Source organism: Phocoena sinus, chromosome X (assembly GCF_008692025.1).
Source record: "Phocoena sinus isolate mPhoSin1 chromosome X, mPhoSin1.pri, whole genome shotgun sequence".
Classification (NCBI taxonomy): Eukaryota; Metazoa; Chordata; class Mammalia; order Artiodactyla; family Phocoenidae; genus Phocoena; species Phocoena sinus.
The window spans coordinates 129,053,891-129,081,655 of NC_045784.1; the positions used below are offsets into that span (position 1 = coordinate 129,053,891).

Consider the following 27,765-nt stretch of genomic DNA (forward strand, 5'->3'; position numbering starts at 1 on the left):
CCTGGAGGCTGGGCCCCAACATGCTGCCTGGCAGAGGGGCTGGGGAGCAGTGAGTAAGAGCACAGCTTCTGGCACAAGGCAAAACCCTGGCATTGCCCCGTACTGGCTGTGTGACCTTGAGTAAGTCACTTTACCTCTCTGTGCCCCAGTGTCCTCACGTGTGAAATAGGGAGCAGTGATACGTACCTCCAGAGACCGTCCCAAATCCCATATGAGATAGTACACATAAAGCCCTTTGCACATTGCCTGGGTGCTGGTGTGGTTGGGCGCTTCCTGATTTGCTGGGCCCTTCAACAAATTGAGAGACCAACATCGGCACCTGCTGGTCTCAGAGGGAAATGCCGCTGTGGGTGCCTGAAAAGGAGCTACTGCCTCTGTATGAATTTGCTGGGGCGTCCGTGACAAGGTACCAGAAACCGGGTGGATTAAACAACAGAAAGTTGTCCTTCCACAGCTCTAGAGGCCAGAAGTTAAATGAAGGAAGGTGTCAGCAGGGCTGTGTGCTCCTCCGAGGGCTCTGGGGTAGAATCTGTTCCAGGCCTTTCTCTCAGCTTCTGGTAGTGCAGTCAACCCTTGGCGCCTCTTAGCTTGTAGATGCATCCCTCCAACCTCTGTTTCTATCGTCACGTGGCTGTCTTCCCTCTGTGTGTCTGTGTTCAAATGTCCCCTTTCTGTAAGGACGCCAGTCATATTGGATTAGGATGTATCCTACTGCAGTGCAACCTTATCTTAACTAATTACCTCCGCAGAGACCCTATTTCCAAATAAGGTCACGTTCACCCAGATACCTGGGTTAGGACTTCAGCATATCTTTTAGCGGGGACACAATGCAACCTGTAACAGGACCCCTGGAAGAGGTGCCATTTGAGCTGGGCCTTTGAGAAGAAATCGCTCAGGAGCAAGGTGCTGAGGGCCAGGCGCCAGCTGGGGTCCCTGTTTCCTCTCTGACATAGCTAGAAACGCCAGGGAGAAGGTATGCTTTACTTGTCTGTGACGTCCCCAAGTGGGACGTGTCCTTGTTCCCCGGCACCATGTGCTTTAGATGGGACAGAGTAGCAACAGCAGCCCGGGGCTTTACGCTGTCTTCGTGGTTATCACGGAGACAGGCGCAGATCAGAGCTACCTGCGTGCACCAGGCCCTCGCTGGTCTTTCATGTGCAGAGAGGCCCTGTCTCTGGCAGCCCTTCCATTTCCTCTGGTCATCTGCAGTGTCCAGGAGGGGCAGAGATGAGCAGCCCATTGACCTGGCCTCCACGAGCTCCTAGTCTAGGTTGGAGCCAGATGCCACGGTCAACTCCAGGGGGACTGCTCGGACGACTCAAGTCCCTGTCTCCACCCTGTACCCCCCACCCCTCCTCCTCTTGGGACCCCAGAGTGTCCTTTCTAACGTGCCAGGCTGATCATCTCAAGACCCACCCTGAATCCCCACTTCAAGCCCATCTTGTGGCTTCCCTTTGCCGCACTCAATCTGGTCGCTGCTTTTAAGTCCCCCGCCAGCCTCCACCTCCTACCCTTATATGCCCGCAGTTGGCCTGGGCTGGCCTACTCCTCCATGGAGCTTTTCGGGTGCCTTTGGGGCTGGACTTGTGCACAGCCCATGCCACTCAGCCCTCATCTTGCCCCCTGCTGGGCCGGGGCTTCACCAAGGCAGACCTGGGGCTCACCCCCATCTGTAGCCCAGTGGCCAGGTGCAACCGAAGGAAAGAGTGACTGTCTGTGATGTGGACCTGGGTAGGTGTGGTTTGGAGTGAGGGGGAGCCCCAGAAAGCCAGGGAGTTCTAGATTCTCTCCAGCCCTAGCCATCACCACGGCCCGATTCCTGCTGGGTGTCCGGAGCTGCAGTGGGGGCCCCAAAACACTGGAACTGGAGGGCTGTGTGCAGTCACCCTCGGACCAGCCTCTGAGCGCAGGAACCCTCAAAGGGACCCTCTGAGGGCTGAGACTGTCTGATCCTCCCTGGTCTCAAGCTCACCGGCACCTTCTCTCTGACCTTCATCCCCTGAGTCTCCCACATGCCCCTTCCACTGGCTCTCACTCCAAATTCGGTCTGTAGGTTTCCTGGGCATTTTGTTCATCACCCGTTCCCCTCAGCCCCTGAACTCACAAATAGCCACTTTGGATGCTGCAGTGCGGCCACGGGCAGGGCGCACCTCTGCAACTGATCAGCAGCACGGTCTGAAGGGGGCTGGGGTCGAGGATGGGAGACTGGTGAGGGGGTCCTCCAATGCCTTTCCTCTGGGACCTGGAGGTCAGTGGCCTGAGCTCAGCCCAAAGAGGAGACAAGAGAGAAAAAACAAGGGGATGGGGGGAAGGCAATGGGTCTGGGTGTGCCACTGCACTAGCCAGGAGGCCCCTCAGAGAGGACACCCTTGGATCCCCAGCACAGATGGAGAAGCGGAGGCCTTTCTTACCACCGACTCTCTGACGCTCTCCTTTGGTCATAGCGCAAGAGGTGAGGAGACTGTCCGCCTGCAGATCACAACACCCGGGGCGGGACTCCGCCTGGTGGCCCCAGACCTGGAAGAAATGAGGTACAGGGGCCCTGCTGCTGCCTGGGCTCCTTACACACGATTCTAGAGTTGGGGGCAGCAGGGTCAGGGTGCAAGCGATGAGGCCTGGGGGCTGGTTGGTGGGAGGCAGGAGCCACCTGGGTTCTCTGCCCCCATCCCATTTCACTCCACAAGTCCTGGGGAGCGAGCACTTGGTCCATGGGAGACCAGACCCGGCCCTGGGGACCCAGCGGCAGCCACCCCCCGCTGAAGTTGGGGGAGGCAGATGCAGACACAAGTGAGATGCTGAGCGTGTGCCAGGAGCCCCTGGAAGTGATGGTTCACCCTGCTGGGCCCTGTGGATGGGAGCAGCCAGCCGTGCTGGGTGGGGATCTGGGCTTTGCAGAGCCCCATGAAGCCACTGAAGCAGCCGTGGCGGGGGGAGGCACCAGGAACAGGGCAGGGTCACTAGGTCAGCATTGACAGTTCAAGGGACAGGGGAGGGGGTCGGGGGGGGCACAACCGGCAGGGAGCACGGCAGGCCCAGCCCCTGCCCCAAGGTAGGGGGCAGACAGTCAGGTAACATGCAGGCAGGGTTCGGGGGGCTGGGAGCTGGGCCCCAGGGAAGCTTGGGTGGGGGCAAAGGGAGATGCGAGCAGGGAGGGGCCGCTTGTTCCCGGAGGGGCTCTGGCTCCTGATCATTTAGCTACTCACCCAGCTCACAGCAGTGAAGCCGACAGACTGGGACCCCACCCTGTGAAGCCAGCGTCTGGGGACGGAGGCCAGAGCATAAGCCCAGGCTAATCCTTGGGGCGGTGGAAGCTCTGATCTCTGGGGCCGTTGACTGTCTGCACCGGCCCCTCCCTCTCTACACCCTCGCCGCAGTCGGGCACTGAGTCCTGTCCATTCTATTTTAGAGATATTTCTGTCCCTCGTGCCTCTTCCCTGGGGCCAGGCCTCCTTCATCACTCGCTCCATCCCAGAATCTCCTTCATATTCCTACCTGGGTGCCATTTCTAAAGAGCAGCAGTAGTCCTATGCCAGTCCCTGGGGAAAAACCCTGCAATTCCCCCTCCCCGTTAGGCTCCGCAGCCTGAACTCTCTACCTTGCCCGGCAGGGCTCATCCACCCCCTCCCCAGGATCCCCTCATACACCCTTCCTCCCTGGGCCCTCCCCACCAGCCTCCCCCAGCCCCATTCGTCTGTGCAGGCTGTAGGATGCCCTTTCCCATCTGCATTTTCCAGTCTCAGCTCAGATGTCTCCCCTTTGTAGCACCTCCTTTACTTGTGTTTCTTTCTGAGGCAGCGCCCGTGAGGGGCTTTCCGCGCTGAGCTCATACAGCGCTGTGTTCATCCCTCCACCAGAGAGTGTTCCACACGGAGTCACAGTTGTCCACTCCCAGATGGCTCTGCCCCAAGGACTCCAAGCTCCTGGAGAGCTCAAGGCCTGGCTGGCCCAGAACAGGACTGCAGGAGCACTTATTGCTGGAATGACTGAGAATCACCCAGTGTGACAGCGTCTTTAATAAGGCAACACTGGAAGCTGCTTCACTGCCCCTGAGAGATGCAGCAGGAAGCCAGGCCACTGGCATTTTGTCTGGGAGTGACAAAGCTATAACAGCCCTTGGAGATCCTCTGGAGCACCCCTCCCCCACTTTCCAACAGGAAAGTCATGTCGGAGAAAAGGAAGAAAGAGGGAAAGCTAGAATTCACTAAGCCCTGCCCTGTCCCAAACAACCTAACACGTGTCCCCATGCAGGATGTAGATGCAATCACTATGCCCATTTTACAGATGAGGAAACTGAGACCACGAATGCTTAAGTAACTTCCTCAAAGCCACACGGCCAAGAGTAGGCGGATCCATGACTCCCACCCCACTGCCTGACTCCCTCCCTGTGCTTTTTGCTCCATAAGTCACTACAGTAGTGGGAACTAAGGGGAGGGGGCAGGAAGGGGTGCTATAAATACTTAGTACTTTACAAATGACTATGTGATGAGTTTATCTGTAGGCATCCAAATGCAAATTACCAGGAGGCTTTTGAGGGTTTCTGGTTGAGCTTTGGCAGAGAGATCAGGGCTCAAGAGATTTCCATGTTCTGTGCAGAGGGATGAGAGCAGAAATAATGGGGTTCAACGTCGATATTTACATGGGGTACAAAGTCAAGGGACTCGAGGAGAGAGGAGCCAGCAGACTGAGCACAGATAGTATCGTGGAGGTGGCAGCTGCCTGGTCATTCCCCTGAGGGCAGCTGGTGAGGGTGGTCAGTTCTGGCCATGTTGAGGGTGAGGTGCCTGAGGGCCAGTCCCGGAAGCAGTGAGGGTACGGGTCAGAGCACAGAGGAGAGGTGGGAACAGGCAGACGTCATTGGCTGAAGAATGACAGTTGACGCCATGGGAGCAGAGGAGGTGACCAAGGTAGGTGGCAGAGCATTCAGATGGAGAGGGACGCCAGGAACACCAACATTTAAGCCAGTGACACAGAGTCATGATGGACGGATGGGGGAGAGAAGGCGGGAGTGGCCCACTGGGTCAGTGGTCCTGAATGGTGAGAATGATGGGAGTGTCTCTGTTGGGTTTGACACCATGAGGCTCCCTGGTGACCTCAGAGAGCATAGAGGGAGGTTGAATCAGGAGTTAGGATCAGACTGCTTGGGTTCAAATCTCAGCTTTTCCCCTTGTTACTTGTGGAACTCGGGGCAAGTCACTCCAGGCTCTCTGTGCCTCCGTTTGCTCATCTGGAGAGTGGGCACGGCTAAGAACAGTGACCATGTTGTGGGGTTGATGTGGAGAGCTAATGCATTCAGAGTCATGAGAATGGGGTCTGACCCTCAGTCAACAGCAGCTGTTGGTAGATTTTGATAATCAGCCAGTCCTGCGATGTCAGGCTCTGCGCTCTTTGGAGAAAGCTGGCATTTGGGGATGAGGTAACTGCCCCCACCTAAGTATGGTTGGCTGATGGGTAGTTAACTTATGTTTCTTTCTACCATAGGTCTTCCCCAGGCTCCAAAGACAACGAAGCCCCCAACCCCAGAGAGCCCAAGACAGACTTGACTGGTGAAAGGGCCTTCAAGGGCCTTGGTGCAGACTCTGAAAGGTAACTCAGTGCAGGGACACGGAGCCCACGTAGCCCCCCCCCATCCAAGGTCAGTGGATGGAGCTGGGACCAGGACTGTCCCATTCTTCACTGTGTCCCCAGTGTCGGGGGCAGTGCAGGTCCTCAATGAATATCTGCTGAGAGAATGAATGAAGGAATGCATGAGGCCTGGAGAAGGGCAGGCCCCTGCCAAGATTCCTCAGGGAGCCAGCTGCAGAGGAGGACAAAACTCTAGGCCAGCAAGGCCGCCAAGCTAGAGGTTTCAGGAAGTCAGTGACCAAAGGATTCGTGGACCCCAGCAGAGGATCTAACAGGGCCTTCCAGGGTGGCCTGTAGGCGAAGGGAGATGCGGAGGGGATGCAGGGATAGGAGGCAGAATGATAGCCGGGGATGCTGAGTCCAGAGGGGCTGCTTGTGCGCCAGCCACCCCACAGCCATCCCACTGACCTGTCCTTCAAGCCAGACCAGGGGAGCCTGGGGATGGTGACTAGTCGCTCACAGTTGGGCACTTCCTGAACAGGAAGTAATGGATAAGAGCCCACAGCCTTGTCTGCCGGCCACTGTCTTCTTAGTGCGCAGCCCTAGGCCCTGTGGAACCCCAGCACTGGAATGAGGGAAGGGGACCCAGGATTGTTCGGGGAGCCTGTCTCAGCCCTGGGCTGTTTCTTGGCTCCACTTTTGCTCCCAGCCCACCAAGTTAGGAAAAAAGGCAGAAATATTGCTGATATCAGCTTGGCTTCAGTTGGAGCAGTGCAGGGTGGCCGCTGAAGGCGCCCACTCTCAGGGCATATGAGTTACATTCAATGGAAACCCAATCAGCCAGCAAATGTTTCTCTTCCCATGACAGATCAAGTGATGGCAACGTGGGATCCGGAGCCATGGGCTCCACACCTGAAGGCCTGGCTGGAGCAGACATCAGCTCTGGGAGAGGAGGGTGAGCTACCTGAGGGAGGCCCGTGGCCCCAAGTTGTTGATTCTCTCCCGTTCCTGATCAAGTCGCCACAGCTGCTTGGGCTCCTGGGGGTGGGGCACTGGTCATTTCCCATAGTCCCGTCTACTGCTTCTCCCATCTCCGGCACTCCCGCCGCCAGCACATCCTTTGTCCCCTGACTTTCCACTTCTGAGATTTACGTCATCCCTTCCAGAAGCCCCAGAGCCTCCTCCACCTTCCTCCTCTGGCCAGCTCTGCTCTCAAGTTCAGTGAGTGGAAAAGCAGTGGCCACAGTGAGACAAAGTAGGAGGCAAGCGTGTCTAGCTGGGCTCTGACTTCTTGGACCTGGGTAGAGTCAGGGGCCATTTTCTCAGGTGATATGCGGAGTGGCAAGGTCCCACTTGTCCCCAGGTGGTTCCAAACCAAGCATGACTCATCCCTGGGGACAAAGGTTAGGTGTACAGATGTTGGCACAGATAATTCAGCTGCAAGCTGTGCTAGAGCCCTTATGGTTCAGAACAGATGGCCAGGGAGGAATGGTGAAGCCGGTGTCTACAGAGAGCCACCAAGGCACGCTGCCAGCCGGCACCCCTGCCCTACAGCAGTCTGGCCGAGGAGAGAATCTCCGCTTTCCCAACTGGCCCTCTCAGCTGCCCCTACTCGCCCAAGCCCACCGGGAGCCCCTTGCCCTAACTTTACTAGTTTGCAACTGATGCCTGGACCGCCAAGGCCCGACTTCCAAATCAGGAGCACAAGCCAACACGGGAAGAGGATGACAGGCCCCAGCGTCTGCCCACTGTGCCTCAGCCGGTGCCGGGAAACGCCACGGGGCCGGGGCCTCGGTTCTCTGAGCTCCCGCTAGTGGGGAGGACCGTGGAAGAGCCCGACACCCGCGGCCTGCATCACGGTGCCGGCCAGCACGGTCCTGCAGGTTGACTCCATTCTCCGGTCCAACGTGACTGGGCCGGAACTTCCTTCTTGCCTCTGCCCCCTCGCAAAAATGAAGTCTTTGCTTTCTGCGTTGTTTCCTTAAAATGAAGCCAAAGCTCATATTAACTTGCAAAATTATCTTAATATCTTCTAGACTTTTATGACTTTTAACAGTCTTTTACACTGTCTCTTCTATAGACAATGATTTTTAAGAGACTTGCTTTTATAGTCTTTGCAAAGAAAAGGTTGTTTGTCATGAAAAAAAGCACCCACTCTCCTTTTCCATTCATTTTTATGAGTTTACTTAATGGTTGAATTCAGTGGTTATGGTTGCACGTGCAACTGGTGTAAGTGGGTATGGAAACAAACATGAGGAACTCCTAACACGCATGCTATTCAAGTGGAGGGTGCAGGCTCGCACAGGTAACTGCTCGGCATGCTGTGAGTCACAGAGAGACATGGGACTCAGCCTATACCTGGGAAGGCTGCATAACACAGCACGCACTGAATCTGTATCAAGTTGACGGGCACAGACGGACCGCAAAGGGCTGCTGCTTCTACAAATGGCCACAGGGCCCGGTGATAATCACAGGAGCACTTTAGCACGTGTTGGGGCCCAGGCCTTTTTCTAAGTACTTGGCATCTATTGACTCATTTACTCCTCTCAGAAAATGTATGAGGCAGACACAGTTGTCACCCCATTTCACTGATGATCCAACTGAGGCCCAAAGAGGTCAGTTGACGTGCCCAAGGTCACATAGCCAGAAGCTTAATAAAGCTGTGATTTGAATCAGAGTAATGTGCCCCCCCAGGGAGTGTGCGCTTCACCACGAGGCCACGCTGTCCTGGTGTCGGTCAGCTGTAGGATGTGAGTGAGTACAGAAGCCACGCTCTCGGGGGGTGTAGACATAAAGACGCAAAGTCCTGAACCGAGACCGGGCTTGGCCTCCTTCCACAGGCTGTGCTCACCTGCTGTCTTCACCCCTCTGCTGGATGATCAGGAGGTGCCCGGTGCCAACTCGCAGCCTCATAAGCCTGGACCAGCGGCCACCAGGTAAGGGTGGGGCAACTGCTCAATGACCAATCCCATTGCCAGACGGCCTTAGGCTTCATCCTCACGTCCAGCACCCCAGGGTCCCCCTTGAACCTCTCAGCTCATGGCATCTTCACATCAGGTGATCGCTGCAGGACGGAGAAGGCTGGGAGGCGAACCCACCCACCAGGGGCGGTGGAGGAGTGGGTACAGGTGATAAGTCACGGGACCCAGACAACTCAGCACCTACCCAGAGGGACCCAAGCTGAGGTGGCAGAGAAGAGGGCATTGAGAAGTGTAGCTTGGGAAGAGACCCTGCTAGGAGAAGTCGGTGGGAAGAATCCCAGGGACAGCCAGCCGGCAGCAGCGGGCTCAGCCCCAGGGAGCGTGTGGAGGTGGCTGGAGAGGTGCAAAGGTGCAGTGGGAGGAGGTTGTGCATTCCCAGGCTGCAGGCTTCTGCCCTATTTCCTCTACCAATCCACCAGTGGGAAGTGGCCATTTTGCTGTGGGTGTGTGCAACATTTAGTAAGGAACGATCGTTCTAGATTCCCACAGAGCCCCGGGAGGTGTAGGTCATGCAAGGATGCTGGAACCCCAAACTAGGAGGACACTTCCCCAGGAATTCCAAGCTGGTCACGGCCAGATGTAGGTCCTCCTTTCCTGTGAGAATGCAGCTGGGAAGGGGAAGACCTGGGCTCCGAGTCTCCTTTGGTCTGAGGCTTCAGAAGGTCTGTGTGCTTCCTCCTTCAGCTCTGGTGCCACTTCTGCCTCTGCTGTCCTGGCTGGCAGGAAGAGCAACAGCCCGGCACACCTGGAGGACATGGAGACGGACCCAAAGGGGTAAGGCATCAGCTAACAGTGCTGAGCTCGTGCGGTGGAGAGAGGCGGCTCAAGTGTACATTAGCCTTTGGCTGGGAAGGTGAGGCCAGTGAGGCCCGTGAGCTGGCCCAAGGGACGTGGCGAGGGCTGAAGCCCCAGCTGGAAACCTCTGGCCTCTGCCAGGAAGTCCTCCATAGTCAGGAAGTCAACCACTCTTTCGGTCAGCAACTACTTGGAAGGCACCTGCTCTGTGCTGGAGACGAGTACACAGACAAATCGGACAGGGCTAATGGGGGGCAAAACCTGGTCCAGACTGGAACAGGGGAAGGGGGCCCCAGGACAGCCTCATGGGAGAGGTGACTTTTGAGCTGAATCTTGAAAGGTGAATAGGAGTTCTCCAAGCAAAGGGTACAGGATGTACAAAGGTCTCCAAATAACCTGGTGTTTACTGGACACTGTAAGTAGCTAGGCGTGGAACATGAGGTTTGTCAAGGTAGGCAGGGGCTGATTGGCCTTTTCTATCAGATATCGTTAATAATCACCACAGCTACTTCACTTTGGGGCACCTACTGTGTGCACAGCCCTGTGCTCAGTGTCTCGTACGGCCCTCCCCACAATCATGTGAGCTTTGTGCCTAGCTATAATGAATAACAAAGGACTGGAAGTCAGGTCTCTGTGACTCCTGGGAAGAACAGTGCTTTGAAAGAGATAGCCGGGGTGCTAAGATAGAGAGTAATGGCGGTGAGGAGGGTACTACTTAGACGAGTGGGGGAACCAACAACTCTAGGAAGAGCAAGGAGTAAAGAGCTGCAGATAGGGAAACACAGACTTAAAACCCTGCTTCGGGAACACGCTTAGCAGTTCCAAAGCATAAAGTAGCCTACCCGGTGAGGGGGACCATAGATGGAACCGTGCCCTGGTAAAAGCCATGAGAGGGAGATTGGATCTTCTTTCAAGTTTTAAGCCAGAGAGGAACACGGTCTGATTTAGGTGTTTAAGAAGTGAGTGAATGTTTGCAATTTCACACCACATTACAGCTACGTTTTTACATTTGTCACCCCTACATAAACTGTGATGCTGGGGGTGGGGTGGGTAATGGATCTCTCAGGTATGAGGCCCTATTATGTGACTTTTTTGTTTCAAATTGCCCTGACAATTAACAGAGTGAAAACAAAAACTGACACCTATAGTGCGCTCTGCCAGGTGCTTTGCTCTTGCCAGCAACCCTGTGAAATTGATAAGATGGGGAAACTGAGGCATAGAAATGTTAACTGACTTGTCAAGGGATTCCAAATGGCAGAGCTGAGTCGCAACTGAAGAGGTTCTAAGAAAAACCCCAGGAAAAACTTTGAAAAGCTAGTTTATGAACTCTGTTCTTTGGAGCCTATTCTCAAGACCCAGAACCAGTAACTGTCAGATGGTTAATGTGTACAGCATGCCATCTGCACAATCGCGTGTAACATTCCCCAAACCTGGGGAAGGATCTGGCTTCTTATTACGCAGTTTGACAGTGGAGGAAACGGTGGGCTCCTATGAAGAGCAAAGCTAGGAATAGAGCTCAGATCTGGCTAACTGTAGAGCCCAGGCTTAGAACTAATTTTCTCTGATTAAAAGTTCACAAAATCAAAACAAACTTTCTTGATCAGTGTTTCACAACTCTGGCTGCACTTGATAATCACCTGAGAAGTGGTGTTTTGGTTTTTTTTTTAAGTATCCTGTGACCCACGCGGAGAGATTTAGATTCAATTGTTCTAGGGTAGTGGTTCTGAAACAGGGGCATCTCCCCCACCTCCAACCCCGCAAGAGTCACTTGGCAATGTCTGAAGACACTGTTGATTGCCACAACTGGGAAGAGGGTACTACTGGCAAATAGTGGGTGGAGACCAGGGATGCTGCCCAGCGTCCTACAGTGCAGAGGACAGCTCCCACCACAGTTATCGAGTCCAAAATGTCGATAATGGTGAGGCTGACAAACTCTGTCCTAGAGCTGTCACGATGTCATGGGAGGCCAGGAGATTCTGCAATGGGAAGAAAAAAAGGTGGACAGAGTCCCCACCTGCTCTGCGGGGAACGGCGCAGCCGGCACAGAACGTGTGCGCTTGCGCACGAGCGCCTGCACGAACATGTACGCCTGCGCACGCGCGCCGGGACACAACGTTTGCGCCTGAGCACGCGCGCCGGCACGCACGTGTGCGCCTGCGCACGCGCGCCAGCACGCAATGTGAGCGCCTGCGCACGCGCGCCGGCACGCACGTGTGCGCCTGCGCGCGCGCGCCAGCACGCAATGTGGTTGCCCACGCGCGCCGGCACGCACTGTACGCCTGTGCACGCGCACCGGCACAGAAGTGTGCGCCTGCGCACGCGCGCCGTCACAGAACGTGTGCGTCTGTGCGTGCGTCCCCGACTCGCGCATGCCTGCACGCTTTTGGGTCTAGACCAGCGTGGGATCGTCCTGTGTGCGCCTGCGCGTGCGTGCTCCGGGAGGGTGCGCGTTTGCGTTCAGCGAGTGTGCGCCTGCGCTCGCCGCCATTTCCTGCAGCCGCGAGCTTGGTCCGGTGTGCGTCGGGAAACGAGACCGTCCACACAGCGAAATGGCTACCGTGGGCGTGAGCGGCCTCGGCGGCGCTTCCCCCGCGGTCGTGCCCGCGCCTGCCGCTAGATGGCGCGCGAGGATCACAATTGGGCCGGGCCGCCCGTCTCGGGCACCCTGGCCTCCTGCTGCCCTTCCCCCGTTGGCCTGGAGGACGTGGGTGGTCTCGCCGGCCTTGCGGCTGAAGCAGCCCCGCCCCCCGACCACGTGTGCACCCTCGCCGCAGTGCCGGCGGAGGCGGGAGAGAGGGAGGGAGCTGGGTGCCCGCAAGGAGCCAACGGGGGGCTGTTTGGCGGGGTGCCCTGGTGTCGGTGGTCTCTGGGCGCTGGCCTTCAGAGCTGGCCGGGGCCAGGAGCTGTGGACACGCGGGGAGGGCGGCTCGACCCTCCAACCACGAGGGACCTCGGGCGGAGATGCTGCTCTGGGCGCTGGGGCTCCGTGGGGAAGGGGCCTCTTTCCTAAGAGGTGGGAGAAGGAGAGGAATGGGGTGGGCAGGGACCTCCTGCAGAGCAGTGGAGCTGTCCCAAAGTTGAGGAACTCTACCCTACTCTAACTTGGTTTGATTCATCACAGTACAGGAAGAGGTGGTATAGTATAGTGAGCACGGACTCCTGTGCCTGGCCTCAAGCCTAAGCTCTGTCAGTTACTTGCTATGCGGTTTTGGGTATCGTACTCATCTATGTGCTTCAGTTTCCTTACTTGTAGAATAGTGGCCTAATAGATCCTACCACGCAGGGTTGTTGTGAGGGTTAAATGCGTTTGCATGTAGGACATTTCCTGGCACAAAGTACTACATAAATGTTGGATTCTCCTTTTATAAGAAGTCACAGCCAAATAAAGCAGTCCCAGAGGACTGTCTCTTTCCACCAGAACTATTTAAGGACACTCAGAAAGCTGGCCTCTGGTCCCTTTACCAGCCGTATTGGCCTGACTTCATTTAATAAGATAGATTAGCTCACCTTCTCCCCACTAAATTTGTGTTATTAGACTTTACATCTAAAGCATATGCTGTTTTCCTCTGTGTTGCAAGTCTGGGATTTTCAGGTTTCTGTTCTCTCTGCATTAAGAACAGGTGAACTTTAACCACATTTGTTCTCCGCAGACAACTGTCAACCATTGGAGGAGTGTGATGGAGGTAGCACAAGAGTCGAAGGGGCTGTGTTCTTCCACGTAGAGAGTGTGATTGTGTCCAGAATTGTCAGTAGCTGTATTAGGTTTCTGGATCTTTGGTCTGGTTACAGCCACAAGTATTACCTTCCCTATCTCTAAACACTTGACTTCCAGGCAATTCATTAGGGGCCTGGAAGACCTCTGGGTTGTTACACTGCTCAGCAAGACTTCCCGTGACTGTTTTACTAAGATTTCCTTTTTATTCATCCACTTGTCCATGTGTCGCAGTGGACATCCAAATTGCTCTTTGCTGAGAATCTTGGCTTTATTCACAGACTTGGTGGGGATAACTTCTATTACCGTAATTCTGTAGGGGATATGGGTTGGTACAGGACTCCGATTAAGTCCATGGTAAAGCTAGCTCAGGGCTTCCAGAATTGGGAAACAAACTCTTAAGGCCTTCTTGGTTTGCCTTCTTTAGCTCAAGCCTGTATGTCACAGGCAGAGGTGGGGTGGGTGTGTCCGGGCACTCTGGGGTAAGGGGCTGGCACTATCTGAGGAGAGCATACCCTCCGAAAGGTGTGAGCTCCACACCCCTTGCTATTCCAGCTTGAAGGCAGCGAGCCTGCCTGCCTACTAGGGGATTAACTTCCATGAATAGAGCCCCAGGGCTGGAGGTGGCTGGTGGTGTGATCTTGTCCTTAGATGGCCCCACCAGCCATTGGAGGCAGGCTGCTGCTGTTAGGAGGGTTGAGATCAGGATGGGCCAGGATCAAGGTGATGGTGAACTAGATACTCACCTTTTGGAATGCTAGCCTCATGTTCTCAATAATCTCACTCAGTCTTGGCCCCGGCCAGTGGGCCTATGACATCTTTGGTGCTTGAGGCCACCAGGCAGCAGCGCCGTCCCATGGGACGTGGAGAAGGCGGCAGCACTGAGAACAAGGCCCTCCGAAGCACCTCAGGGTGGGGATGGTGATGGCAGGGATGTGCAGGGGTAGCTGTGATGTGAGGCCAGGAAGGAAGTAAGAGCTCCCAAAGAGCTTGATGCCAAGGACAGCAGGGAAGGCGCTCCCCCCTTGCTGGACTGAGGGGGTGACAAAAGCATCTGGGCTCAGGCTTCGTGTAATACACGTGAGGACAGCCATTGTTGGTGGGAGGGGAGCAGCGGCGCTGGGGTCCCCCTGAGGAAGACACGAGCTCTCCCCGAGGTGGGGGCCATGCCGGGCTCCTGTCTGCCCCACCTCCTGGGAGAGGAGCCTGCTATGGCCACGGGAGGGGATATCGGTGTGTAGTCGGTAACCAAGGGCTTATTTTCCCTCAGTACCTTGGCTGATTTTGAGGAGGAGAATGTGGTCACCAAGGTGGGAGACGCCTGGCAGGGGAGGCCTGGAGCCCAGCAAGATGACCAGGGAGACCCAGCTGCACCCACCCATGAGCCGGCAGACCCCAGCAGCCCCGAGCAGCAGGGCAGCCCCAGGAATCCTGACCAGCACCTGGAAGTGGACAGCCAGGCCAGCAGGTAAGGGCCACTCTGTGCTGGACTCCTGCCTGCCTGAACCTGACTTTTGTCAGGGCCCATAGCCCAGAGCAAGCCCTAACACGCTAGGCATGCCAGCTACCTTCTGTAGGTGTGATGGGCTAGGAGCCCATGGGAGGCTGACAAGCAATGAGTATCCCAGGGTAGATCTCTGTGGCCTGAGTTTGGAGCCACAGTACCAAATCTGTTACACCAAACCTGACAGAGAAGGTGCCCAGAGAACCACGCTATCTGGTAGCCACAAGGAGCGTGAAGACCTGGCTTGGCAGAAGGATACGGGGTGCTTTGCCATTCGTGGGGCTGGAAGATTTCTAAGCTGTGCCTTGTATGGTACCATTTCAGTGTCCTCTTAGCTCTACAGAGATCTTTGCCCAAAGTGGTCATGAGTTTGGGAATAACCCAGAGACGATATACAAGTACTTCACATGAACCAGTTGTAGGTAGCGGCCATACACACACTGAACACGATGGCCAGGCCCCCAAGCACGCCCTCAGGAAGCAGACAAATACCACAGCAGTAACACCACAGAAGGAACCATTAGGATTTGCTGCGTGCTGAGAATGTGCAGGCCTCCTTCTCATGCTTTATGTTTCCTCACTCATTTAGTTCTCACACCAACTCTATGAGAGAGGTGCTATTATTATATCTGTTCTATAGTTGGGAGGCTGAGGCGGAGGGACGTTGAATAGCTGGCCAGTAGTCACCCAGCCAGGCGGTGGCCTAACAGGGATTAGAACCCCGGCAGTCAGCCCAGAGCCTGTATTGCTAATCACTGTGCTATATCCGCTGCCTTTCCATTTTTTTTTTCTTTTTTTTTTTTTTTTTGCGGTACGCAGGCCTCTCCCCGCTGTGGCCTCTCCCGTCGCGGAGCACAGGCTCCGGACGCGCAGGCTCAGTGGCCATGGCTCACGGGCCCAGCCGCTCCGCGGCACGTGGGATCTTCCCGGATCGGGGCACGAACCCGTGTCCCCTGCATCGGCAGGCGGCCTCTCAACCACTGCGCCACCAGGGAAGCCCATCCGCTGCCTCTCCATTTTTGATAAGCCGGCTTCTCCTTGTGCTTCAGGTCTCCTTGCCCCCTCAGCTCTTCTGTCCCCTCGACTATGCTGTTTCCTTCCTCTTGTACTCAGTCGTCTTCTGACTGTCTGGTCCTGTACTTTATCCCCCGTCTGTCTCTCCACGTTCCCATTGGGCCTTCCCTCCCAGCCCGTCCACCTCCTTCAGTCTGCATGGTGCATTCCTGTGTCCTAGAGTGACATAGGACTAGGCACAGGGTGACCGGGCACATTGAGGCAGGGTACCTCACCCAGCCCGGGGTGACAGGGCAGGTACTCTGGGAATGGCTTCCCCGAGGAGAAAGTAGTGTCATGTGCAAAGGTACGAGAGCGATCAGGTCCACGTGACATGGTCTGGGAAGATGAGGCTGGGAAGCTGGGCAGGTGCTGTCATGATTGTTCTCTACCCTCCCCACTCTTAAACGAGTTGAAGTCCTGGGCACTGGATTCCAAGCCAGGGGCTGTGTGCTACGCCGAGGGGTGGAGATTCAGAAAAACCATTATACCTGTCAGTCTCCTGCTTCTTCTTATGGTAGGTGACTTCCAGAATGAGGTCCATTCACATCTCTTCCTTGGTGACACCTAAATTCATTTGTCCCTCTCTCCCTCAGCCTTGTGCTCTCCAGAAACTTCACTGGAGGTTGGGGGCAGGGATCTCATTCCAGGAAGGGGCTGCCCCACCCACTGAGGAGGTGAGCGGGGCTGTGTCTGTCAAGTCCTTGCTAGCCCCATAGCTCTGCTGTAACCAAGTGAGTCATAGGCCAAGGCCCTTGGCTGCAGGGATAGTTCTGGGCACACACTGGAAGGCTGGAGTTTTGCCACCAACTTACAATGTAACCTGGGTCACATAGCCTGGGTTTTCTCATCTATAAAATGAGTACTTCTACCCATTGATCTCAGGAGCCTCAAGGAACAAACAGCTGAGTGATTTTCAAGGGTTGTTTAAAAAACGTCAGCGTTCTTTTAAACTCTTTGAAGTGGCGGTCTCGGCATTAGCCCCTGATAACCCTGCTGGACCCTGGAAGGCACCAGCTCTCAGTGTCGACACCCTTGCTGCTCCCTCCACTTCTTTCAGGGTGAAGAACCCCTCAAGCTGTATGGTCACTGTTACTGTCACTGCCACCTCTGAGCAGCCTCAGGTTTACGTGCCAGGCTCCCCAAGTGAATTGGAGTCTAACTCAACCAGGTAAGAAGGGACAATCTGGGAGATGTTCTGTGGGCTATTCCCTCCCTGGAGCTAAGGGACTCGGCTTTTGTCCCACGTTACTTCCCTGATATTAGCTCTAGTACCTGCTCCAATTCTCAGCAGCCCATTGGTCGAGGGGCCACAGAGTGTAGCCCAAGTTCCCCTAATATAAACTCCTGTGTGTGGGCCTGAACAGAGTCTCCCAATGAGAAGCTGAGGTGGCACTTCCTAGGGCTCTGCCATCCTTTGGACCTTGCTAATGTTTCTTGGGGAACATGCTTGTGAAGTCCAAAGAAATCCCTTTGAGGTCAGGGCCTATGTCTGTCTCTCTCACGTTATCTGTTGTGAGAAGAGGCGCATAACCACTGCCTCACCTGAGCTTCTGTCCTCACCTGCCATCTTAGAGTGCAGGAAGGGAGCCATTACAAGGAGGCTGAGTGAACTGTGTGTGTGTGTGTGTGTGTGTGTGTGTGTGTGTGTGTGTAGGAGAGATCAGAGGAGCGCCTACTGCCACCAAGCCAGCAGGCTGGAGTGCAGAGCATGAAAGTGGGGCCAAATTTGGTGTCATGGTGAGCCCATCGAGAGGTAGACCTTGTTCCCAAAGTTGCCAGGGGCTTGTCCAGGGTGAGGCAACTTCCTGAGCTCACCCTGGAGCTCCAAGTGTGGGAAGGGAGAGGTTGGACTGCTGCTGGAGATTTGACAGTGTAAGATGAGGCTTAGAGGTGATCTCAGTCCCAGGCAGAAGGGAAACAAAACGTGGTCAGAGAGGAGAATGGAAAGTCCACTGGACTGAGGTCTCAGGATGGTAGCGTCCCACCGCTGGCTGCGGGGAGCATCTTTCTAGCGCTCTCACATCCATACACAGCAGGCTGTAGTCATGGGCTTTGAGTTCAGCCCGAGTCCACGGTGGGCTCAGCAGCCTAGCAGCTCCTGTTCCCTGCTTTTGCTGCCCGCCGGGGGCTACAGCACCGGCACCTCTGCGCCCAGGCATTCCCATGAGCTCCTGCACGTCCTTCAAACAAAATGGGGGTCCTTCCTGTCCTGGACCCCTGCTTTGGGTCAGGCCCAGTCCCCTGGAATCTTCCAGTATACCTCTTTCTGTTCTGCTGTGTTTTTTTTCTACAGCAAAGGGATTCTCTTTATGAAGGATTACGTGAATGCTGGTGAGGTATCTTCCGGGAAGCCACTGTCTTCATTCTACAGCAGGTGAGAAGTCCCAGATCTTTCCATGTCATGGCCTTCTCCTGCCAGGCCCTGTGTTGTCCTCATTCCTGCATCCCCAGTACCTCATTAAGTACTTCACCCAGAGTACCTTCTGTGTAATCATTTATTGAATAGGTAGATGATTTAATTGCTCATGGACAAGATTTATGCATTTCCAGACGTTCTACCTGACTCGGTGCCTTTGCACTCCCCTTTTGTCATTAACTCATCCTACACTCCACTTCCAGCACCAGCTGTTTCTGCCTGTATTTGTTTCTCGGTAGACTACAGGCTTTCTTTTGTGAAATCCTGAGAGCATCACTCATGATAGAGCTGGTGAGGCCCCTAAGAACCATCTAGTTAATTCCATCCTGTTCCAGAACTCAGGGCTCCTCTCTTCAGCTCGCATGCTCCTTCCAGCATGCCAGGTTGCCTCATTTGAACACACATTGCTTGCTTCCGGATGCCACCTCAGCTGAAAACCAACCCACACTGAGGCAGTGTATTCCTGGGATTTTTTTTTTATGACACGTCCATCACCCCACTGCTAGGGTGAGGATTTTAGTAACAGAGAGGTGCATCCTGGCCTTATTTCAGGATTGGGCCTCTGGGGACTCCAGACCAGCTTTCACTGCTGCTGTGGAATGATGATCATGGGCGTAGGGGTCAAATTCAAGTGCCTGCTCAACCCCCATTTGTTGGGTCATTTTGGAGAAGATGCTCAACCTTTATGAGCCTCAGCTTCTTCACTTGTAACTCCTTAGAGTGATTTTTCCTAGTAGCTTTATTGAGTTATAATTGATATATCATAAAATTCACTCTTTAAAGTGTACAGTCCAGTAATTTTTGGTATATTTACAATGTTGTGCAATCATCACCACCATCCAATTCCAGGACATTTTTATCACACAAAAAGGGAACCCCAGACCCGTTAGCAGCGCCCCCAGCACCACAAGCCACAGCCCCTGGCTACCACTATTTTCTGTCTCTATAGCTTTTTTCAGGGAGGTGGTTTTTTGTTTTTGTTTGTTTCTTTGGGGTTTTTTTTGACATGCCACGCAGCATGTGGGATCTTAGTTCCCTAGCCAAGGATCGAACCTGTGCCCGCTGCAGTGGAAGCTCGGAGTCTTAACCACTGGACCGCCAGGGAAGTCCCCTTGTTGTGGTGCCATCTAGCGTTTGCCTCTATGAACTCTGTCCATCTCCTGGTTTTTCTTCTTCCAGTCCCACCAGTATTTTGTTTAATGGGGCACTTAGAGTTGTGTAGTCCAGCATGTTTTCGCCTTTTGCTTTACCTTCCAGGAGGCTTAGAGGTAAGCTTAAATCTCAAAAGAAATCAGAAGCTGGGCTGAAATTCTGGCTCACCCCTTACTCCAAGCATGACCTTAGGCAGGTCACTTAACCACAGAAGGTCATCACACAGCTCCTGTTAGCATGACAGCTTCACTAAGCCATATCCCAGAGCTTGTAGCTAGTTGCCCTTCCCTGGAAATAGTTTTTTTGATCATTATTTTTTATTATTAAAAAGTCATATTATTGAAAAATGAAGATGCGAAAAGGAAAAAAATTAAAAATCACCCCTAATTCCACTGTGTAACCCAGCACAGTATTATGTTGGAATGTTTCCTTGTTTTTTTTGTTCCCATTCTTAGTTGATTCCTGCAGTGAGTGGGCCCCTGGCGATTGTCACATTATAACCAAGGGCCGTATGTGGGGAGAAAAGCCATGGTCCTTTCCCACTGGTCCGTGAAACTGACAGTTCTCCAGAACCCTAGCCACCCCCTTCTCATCTTCCTCACCACAGCAGGTCTTCTTTGCCCCCAGTGTAAGAGCTCTTCTCTGAGAGAATTATGCCTCGTTGGCACCAAGTTCATTTGCCATAACAGATGATGGCTGGTCATGCAGAGTCATGTGTTAATCAGCATTCTCCACTCATGACTGCTCTCCTCTCTCCCATCACACTCCCTGCAGCGTCAGCAGCCTTGAGGACTCACGCAACATGGAGAAGAAACTCCCACATGACAGTACTCCATACTCTGAGAGGTAAGTCTGCTGTGTTACCAGGGAGCTCACAGGTCTCCAGAAGGAGAAACAGGTAAGGGAGATTTACATGCTGAAAGTCCATTTGCTTTTGTCTGCCGCTTTGCTACTTCTGGTCCATTTCCAGATGGGATGTGTCACACCACAGCATAGGGCACTGCTTCCCTCATCGGGGTGTCACACTTGTGGCAATGAAAGCCTTTGAAACCAGCTAAGACCAAAGGGCAAAAACAGTGAGTTAGTGGCAAAGCTAGGGCTAAACCCCAGGGCCCTGAGTACTCCCAGGTAAGGGGTGTTTCTACTCTGCCATCTGACTAACTGTGGGCTGGGACTGGTGGTGGCAAAATAGGAGGTAGGAACAGGGCTGTGACGAGGGCAACACTGTCAAGAGCCTGAGCCCTGGACCAGCAGCAAGGCAGGCAGGGACTTTTGACAGGTTCTGTCTGAGGAGGAAAACCAGGGGGTGACTTGAGGAACAAAGGCAGGGATCCTGGAACTGGGGAGATACTCAATCTACAAGTCGGTGTCTAGGACTTCAGTATGAGGTCCCAGCAGGCTCTGCAGCCACACTGATTTTGTGATAGTCCTTGGACCCATGCTGCCTCTGTGATACTCCAGGTAGGACTCAGTGCTCCCAGGCATGAAGAGAAGGGCCATCAAGACAAGGGGCCAGGTAGAGCATACAGAGACGTGTCTGCTGTAGGAGAAGACGTATGTCTTCCTATTCTAGGTGGGAACAGCCCCCCAAGCAGATATGCTAGGCAGAGGGATAGAGACAAACAAGCTGCCTGCAATAAGAATCAGATCGCGGTGTCCAAACATACGATAGAGAGTAGGGTGAAGATACAGGACTGGTTTCTGGAAACAATGTGACGGTCTACAGTGGGCTGCGGTCCAGTCTGGCCCAAGGCTATGTGGCCAGTTCACAGCACAGGAAAAGATGGCAGGCTGGGAATCCTGGCAGCAGCCTAAGCCTGGCTGCGTCAGACCACAGGACCTGGCTGCGTCACAGCAATAGTCTGCGTACCACCCTGACCGCGGATTCTTGTTTTTCATTTCCCAGAACAAGTGGAGGGGTCTGTACTTACTGCAACCAGGAGATCGGAGACTGTCCAAAGATTACCTTAGAACATCTCGGCCTTTGCTGCCATGACTATTGCTTTAAGGTAAGGAAGACAGGTGGTGCTGCTGAGAACGTCATCCAGAGCTGGGGAGCCTTTATGGGTGCAGAGAGTGTGGAGAAGGCTTTATCTCTGTATGAGTGTGCTCCATCTCAAAGGCTGTGCAGAACTGGGAGCTGAATGGGCTCCCAAGTCAAAAGGAGTACTATGTGCTTAATACTTTGAGGGAAACAAAAGCATTCTTCTGGGGAAAGACTATTCCCAGCAGACAGCCAACAAGTGCATAGGCCCTGGGCAGCAGCATGGAGTATTTTAGCTCGCATGGCTGGAATGACATGAGTGAGGGGTGAGTGGTAGGAGATAAAGTCTAAAGGATGGCTAAGAACTGTATCATGCAGGCCTTTCAGGACACAGAGAGACTTTGGGTTTTATTCTGAATGCAGTTGGAACCTACTGGGTGGTTTGGATGGTGGAGAGACCGGGTCTGACTCATGCTTTTCAAAGGATCCCTCTGACTGCTAGATGAAGGAGCGAATGTAGAGGGGCAGGAATGGGAAAAGGGAGATCAGTTAGGAAACTGCTGCAGTAGATCAAGCTAGAGAAAGCAGTCACTTGATTAGGGAGTTGGCAGGGGACATGTCAGGATGGTGCCTGGATCGGGGATACTGTTTGAAAATAGAGCTGGTAGGTTGTGGCTATGAGAAAATGAGAGGAGTCAAAGGAGATTGCAAAGTTTGGGGCCCAGGCCATTAGCTGAATGGATGGTGGCACCTTTTACCGAGAAGGGAAGGACTAGAGGGGAGCAGGTTTGAGCAGAGGGAAGGCGGAGATGAGTGAAATTGAAGATGCCTCAGTGAGAGCTATGTGAGGAGCTCACATGGTCGTTTGGATATGTGAGTTTGTGTTCCAGGGTAAGGCTGGAGCTGGGAGTCCGCAGGGCATGCTTTTTCCCTGAGCCATCCCTGACCTGATGAAATCACCTAAGGTGTGAGTGGGTGGAGAGGGGGGCTGACGCTGAGCCTTGTGGCTTTCTAGCATTTAGAGGTTGGGAAGAGGAGGGGGTCCACAGAGGAGGGTGAGAAGTGACACAGAGTGCAATGCCCCAAGTGACACAATTTCTCCGAAGACTGCATTGGTCACCCTGTCAGTGGTTGCTGAGAGATCAAATGGGATGAAGCCTGAGAACTGACCTTGAATTTTGCAGCATGGTGGTCATCTGTGACCTCAGTTGGAGCAGTTTTGCTGGAGTGACGGGGATAGAAGGTTGACTGGAGTGGGATCATGTGGAAATGGACAGAGTGAGCCTGGAAGACTCTCCTGATGGGTTGGCTTTGTAAGGGAGCAGTGCAAGCAGACAGTGGGGCAGAGGTGCCAGGCCTGGGTTGGTGCAGATGGGAGCGATACAGTAGTGAGCAGACACTGATGACACAGGAGAAAGAGATGTTGATGGTGATCATGATGTACGTCTGTAGGAGAGAAAGATGGGTACCAGTTGACACATGGCAGGAATAGGAAAGGCCAAATCTCTGCGTCACATACAGAGAGGTTCCCAAGTTGGCTGGTGGAAGAATGAAGAACTTCAGTACTTGCTTCTGTTTTCTCAGTTGATTAGAAAACATGATCCTCTATGAGTGAGGGTGGGTGAGGGGTGTTGGCCACTCGAGAAGAAAGGGGAGTCTGTGAAATGTTGTCTCAGAGACAGGGAGGGTGGATGGGCTGTGCAGAGCCCGCTTGAAGGGAGGGCTCGTTCGTTCCTATGGAGACCGGTCAGCACGTACTGTGTTGTTCCCTAGCCAGGCTCAGCCACAAGGGTGAAGCAGGGGCAGTTGCATTTACTGGGGCGGAGATTATGCCAGGTGAGTTGGCAGGGTTTGGTCTGTGTGCAACGGAACAGTAACAGTGAGGCGGTGAGCTGGTCCAGTGATGGAGGTTCCAGTGGTGGCAGAAACCAGCCAAATAAGCTGGAGAACATGGAAGTCCAGCAGTGGGGTGTATGACTTATTGGTTGTAACGAGATCTAGAGCAGCAGTTCTCACTCTGGAGTGTGCATCTCACACTTGACCAGCCCCTGAAGGGCTTGTTAAGACACAGAGTGCTGGGCCCCAGCCCAGTATCTAACTCAGTACGTCTGGGTGGGACCTGAGAATTGGCCTCTCTAACAAGTTTCCAGGCGATGCTGAGGCTGCTTGTCCACCTAGAGTCTGGCCAGAGCAGTGGCCGAGGTAGAGAGGGGCCCAGAACATTGGAGGAAAGGAACAAAAGGCCACGTGGTAGGAAGCTCTTCCATCTGCGTGGATCCAGAATTGACTCAGGAGTGCTGCAGGGAGAGACTGTGACATGTCATTTGGCAAAGAACATTTTGTTTCCCTGATTCCTGGACTTACATGAAAACTTATTAGAAACTATTATGAACAATTACATACCAATAAATTGGACACCCTAGAAGAGGTGGATAAGTCCTTAGAAACATACAACCTACCAAGACAGAACCAAGAAGAAATTGGAAGCTTGAACAGACGAATAATAAATAAGAAGATTGACTCAGTAACCAAATACCTCTCAACAAAGAAAAACTCGAGGCTGGGTCTTCACAGGCAAGTCTACCAAACATTTAAAGAAAAATTAATACCAATCCTTTTTATACCCTTCCAGAAATGGAAGAAAGAACACTTCCAAACTCATTTTATGAAGATAGCATTATCCTGACACCAAAGCCAGGCAAAAAATTAGAAATAGAGCTACCAGATGATCCAGCAATCCCACTTCTGTGTATATACACAAAGGAATTGAAATCAGGATCTCAAAGAGGTGTCTGTATTCTCTGTTCATTGCAGCATTGTTAACAATAGCCAAAACATGGAAGCAACCTGATTGTGCGTTGCCTGATGAATGGCTGAAGAAAATGTGGTATATAGGGACTTCCCTGGTGGCGCAGTGGTTAAGAATCCGACTGCCAATGCAGGGGACACGGGTTCGAGTCCTGGTCCGGGAAGGTCCCACATGCCATGGAACCACTAAGCCCGTGTGCCACAACTACTGAGCCTGCGCTCTAGAGCCCGCGAGCCACAACTACTGAGCCCGTGTGCCACAACTACTGAAGCCCACACACCTAGAGCCCGTGCTCTGCAACAAGAGAGGCCACCGCAATGAGAAGCCCATGTACTGCAATGAAGAGCAGCCCCCACCTGCACAACTAGAGAAAGCTCACGCACAGCAACGAAGACCCGACACAGCCAAAAATACATTAAAAAAAATAAAATGTGGTATATACACAAAATGGGATATTATTCAGCCTTTAAAGAAAGAAGGAAATCCTGCCATTTGCAACAACATGGATGAACATGGAGGACATTGTGCTAAGTGAAGTAAGCCAGACACAGAAGGACAAATACTACCTAGTACCACTTATGTGAGGAATCTAAAACGGCCAAACCCATAGAAGAGAGTAGAAGGGTGGTCGCCAGGGGCTGGGGAGGGGGAAATGGGGAGGTGATGGTCAAAGGGTACAACGTGTCAGGTACCCAAGTTAAGTAAGTTCTAGAGATCTAGAATATTTTGTCAATTTTTGGTTATATACTTTAATTACAGGGCACCCCTGTTAAACAGAGCAAAATTACGGGAGTCTCAGACCTAAGCAACTCTGGGCACATTTGGTCTCACAGAGCCAAGTGTTGGGTGAAGGGTGCAGTTGGAGTGGGTTGGGGTCCCAGGAAGGCTTTGTGAGGGAGGTGGGTCCAGAGTCAGAGGTGAAGAGGTGTCCAAGGGTATTTTCCAAGTGGCTAAACAGGTCTCCATCATGCGTACAGAGGGAATAGGGATGAAGAGGCAGGCAGGAGGCTGGCAGGCCTGGGAGGAGGAGGCACAGAATGGCAGGGATTTTAAACTTGCCTGATTGGAGCTCACACAGGGCTGGGGAACTTGGAGTTGTGGCAAAATAAGCCTGATATTCTTGGGGAATTCTTGGAATGTGGGCAGGGTGTCTGAGAGCCACCCCTGGGGTCCATGAGCACAGAGGTGAAGAGGATATTATTTTCGTAAGATCACACAGCTGCTCAGAACCGAGGGTGGAAATCCCGGTTCCGATATCAGAGCCAGTGTTGTCTCAGCTACACCCTGCAGCCTCCCAGGATATGCCATTCCATTGCTCAAGTTCATTTGTATAAACTAATCTGTCACTATCCTCAACTGTAGGTTTATCTTACCTTTGTTAGATTGACATAACATTTTAAAATACTAGTTTGTAGGGGACTTCCCTGCTGGTCCAGTGGGTAAGACTCCACGCCCCCAATGCAGGGGGCCCAGGTTCAATCCCTGGTCAGGGAACTAGATCCCTCATGCATGCCTTAGCTAAGAGTCTGCATGCCACAACTAAGAGTCCACATGCCACAACTAAGAGTCCGCATGCCGCAACTAAAGATCCTGCGTGCCGCAACTAAGACCTGGTGCAGCCAAAATAGATAAATAAATGAACATTAAAATAAATAAATACTAAAATAAATAAATAAAATGGAATACTAGTTAGTTTTGTTATATTTAGGAAGAAAGAGCAGACACTTATGGCCACAGCATCACAACAACCTTTTAGGGTCCCTGTTCTCCGCAGTGTGAGGCATGTTGCAAGCCCAGATTGTTGATTTTTTTCCTGTGTTCCCAGAGGTGACCCCCTAAACGGATCAGCACCATTAGCTGGCTAAGTTGAGGTTCAAGTCCTGGTCTACGGTAACTAGAATCACCGAGGGCTGATAAATTTACAGTGAAAAAATGGCCAGGAGGATAGCCTCATCCACCAGAGGGCAGACAGCAGAAGCAAGAAGAACTACAGTCCTGCAGCCTGTGGGACAGAACCACATTCACAGAAAGATAGACAAGATGAAAAGGCTGAGGGCTATGTACCAGATGAAGGAACAAGATAAAACCCTAGAAAAGCAACTGGATGAAGTGGAGATAGGCAACCTTCCAGAAAAAGAATTCAGAATAAGGATAGGGAAGATGATTCAGGACCTCGAAAAAAGAATGGAGGCAAAGATCGAGAAGATGCAAGAAATGTTTAACAAAGACCTGGAAGAGTTAAAGAACAAACAAACAGAGATGAACAATACAATAACTGAAATGAAAACTACACTAGAAGGAATCAATAGCAGAATAACTGAGGCAGAAGAACGGATAAGTGACCTGGAAGACAGAATGGTGGAATTCACTGCTGCGGAACAAAATAAAGCTAAAAGGAAGAAAAGAAATGAAGACAGCCTAAGAGACCTCTGGAACAACATTAAACGCAACAACATTCGCATTATAGGGGGTCCCAAAAGGACAAGAGGGAGAGAAAGGACCGGAGAAAATACTTGAAGAAATTATAGTCAAAAACTTCCCAGTGTCCGTGCCCGAGGCCCGTGGGTCTGCGGCCGCAGCGCGTGGTGCCGGAGCTCAAGGGGGTGGGGGTTGGGGGTGGGCTGGCTGCCGCCATGCCCGGGAGTCAGGACATGTTCGACGCCATCGTGATGGCGGATGAGAGGTTATGATGGTGCCAGTTACACAGCTGGGCCTTCAAAGTTAGAGCCTTTATTCTACTGCAGGCGCCACAGTCACGGTACATTTTGTGATCATCTGATGACGTTTCTCCTTGCTAGTCTCCTGAGATGTGATGGAAAGCCCGGTTTCATGGGGAAGGTTATCAGGAAGGCTATGAAGAAGGAAGTAGTTTGGGTATGATTGAAGGAAGACAGTATGGCATGTTACATGGAGCTAAAATCGGATCTGAGATCGGGTGCTACCAAGGTTTTGCTTTTGCATGGAGATGTCTCCTGCACGGCTGGGCCACTGAGAAAGACAGCAAAGAGATGAAGGTCTTAGAATCGTTGATTGGAATGATTCAGAAATTCCCTTATGATGACCCTACTTACGATAAACTTCATGAAGACTTAGACAGAATTAGAGGGAAATTTAAGCAGCTTTGTTCATTACTAAACATCCAGCCCGACTTTAAAATTAGTGCAGAAGGTTCCAGACTTTCATCTTGAGGATGACAGACACACAAAGACGAAACATCAGGGAACAGATGTTCATATGTTAAGTGTTTAAAAATGTGATTAAGGGCAAAACAATGATGGGGGATTCATTGTTTTGCAGGGAGGGTTCCAGCTTGGCCACTGAAAGGGCTTCCTTCCCCCGAGGTCTGCCGGGTGGCCTCCGTGTCCCCCACGGGGCCCCTCCACACAGGCCCGTCCTTTGTTGGGCCCTGTCTGCTCTGCAGCGTGAACGCGGCCCTGGCAGAGCCCTCACCGGGCTGCTCTTCTCTGGTCCAGCCAGGGTCCAGGCCCCTGGCTCACGGGTTCTCGTCACCTGGCAGGCCTGGCTGGATCTAGACTCGGGTTGGCTCTGGATAGGATAAACCTCCCCTTTACCCCCCGGGCTTCGGTCAGCGCTCAGAGGGATGGTTTTTTAAAAAATGAGAGCCACAGGGTTGACACGAAGCAGGTTAATGGGAAGGAGCGATGGGTACTGTGACATTTATTGACCCTTGAGATGTGCCAGTGCTGTGACCTGCTTCTCCTGTTTTATTTAGTCCCTTCAGGAGCCCAGGAGGTAGGCGTTATTCCCATTTTATAGACGAGGAAACTGAGGCC

At 53.0% G+C, this 27,765-nt stretch overlaps 2 protein-coding genes across 3 annotated transcripts in view; both read left to right on the forward strand.

Moving 5' to 3' along the window:
• The window catches only part of ZNF185 (zinc finger protein 185 with LIM domain), a 59,124-nt gene that overhangs the window by 21,617 nt on the left and 9,742 nt on the right, over positions 1-27,765 (forward strand). For both annotated transcript variants that reach the window (XM_032620475.1, XM_032620477.1), the window contains exons 12-21: positions 2,445-2,531; positions 5,479-5,583; positions 6,431-6,517; positions 8,403-8,498; positions 9,228-9,317; positions 14,321-14,518; positions 16,668-16,778; positions 17,904-17,984; positions 19,953-20,024; positions 21,085-21,187. In XM_032620475.1, coding sequence (XP_032476366.1) covers positions 2,445-2,531; positions 5,479-5,583; positions 6,431-6,517; positions 8,403-8,498; positions 9,228-9,317; positions 14,321-14,518; positions 16,668-16,778; positions 17,904-17,984; positions 19,953-20,024; positions 21,085-21,187 — 1,030 coding nt within the window. The remainder of the gene's footprint in view (positions 1-2,444; positions 2,532-5,478; positions 5,584-6,430; positions 6,518-8,402; positions 8,499-9,227; positions 9,318-14,320; positions 14,519-16,667; positions 16,779-17,903; positions 17,985-19,952; positions 20,025-21,084; positions 21,188-27,765) is intronic.
• LOC116747869 (protein LTO1 homolog) lies at positions 26,605-27,181 on the forward strand. The gene is made up of 2 exons (XM_032620478.1): positions 26,605-26,652; positions 26,794-27,181. The coding sequence occupies exons 1-2, from the start codon at positions 26,605-26,607 to the stop codon at positions 27,157-27,159; spliced, it is 414 nt and encodes a 137-aa protein (XP_032476369.1). The 3' UTR covers positions 27,160-27,181.

What these genes read in the sequence shown, in the direction of transcription:
- LOC116747869 (XM_032620478.1), top strand. Translation starts at nt 26,605, where the DNA reads ATGCCCGGGAGTCAGGACATGTTCGACGCCATCGTGATGGCGGATGAG. An exon ending in CCATCGTGATGGCGGATGAG is followed by an intron (nt 26,653 to 26,793) that starts AGGTTATGATGG and finishes TGATGGAAAGCC; the next exon opens with CGGTTTCATGGGGAAGGTTA.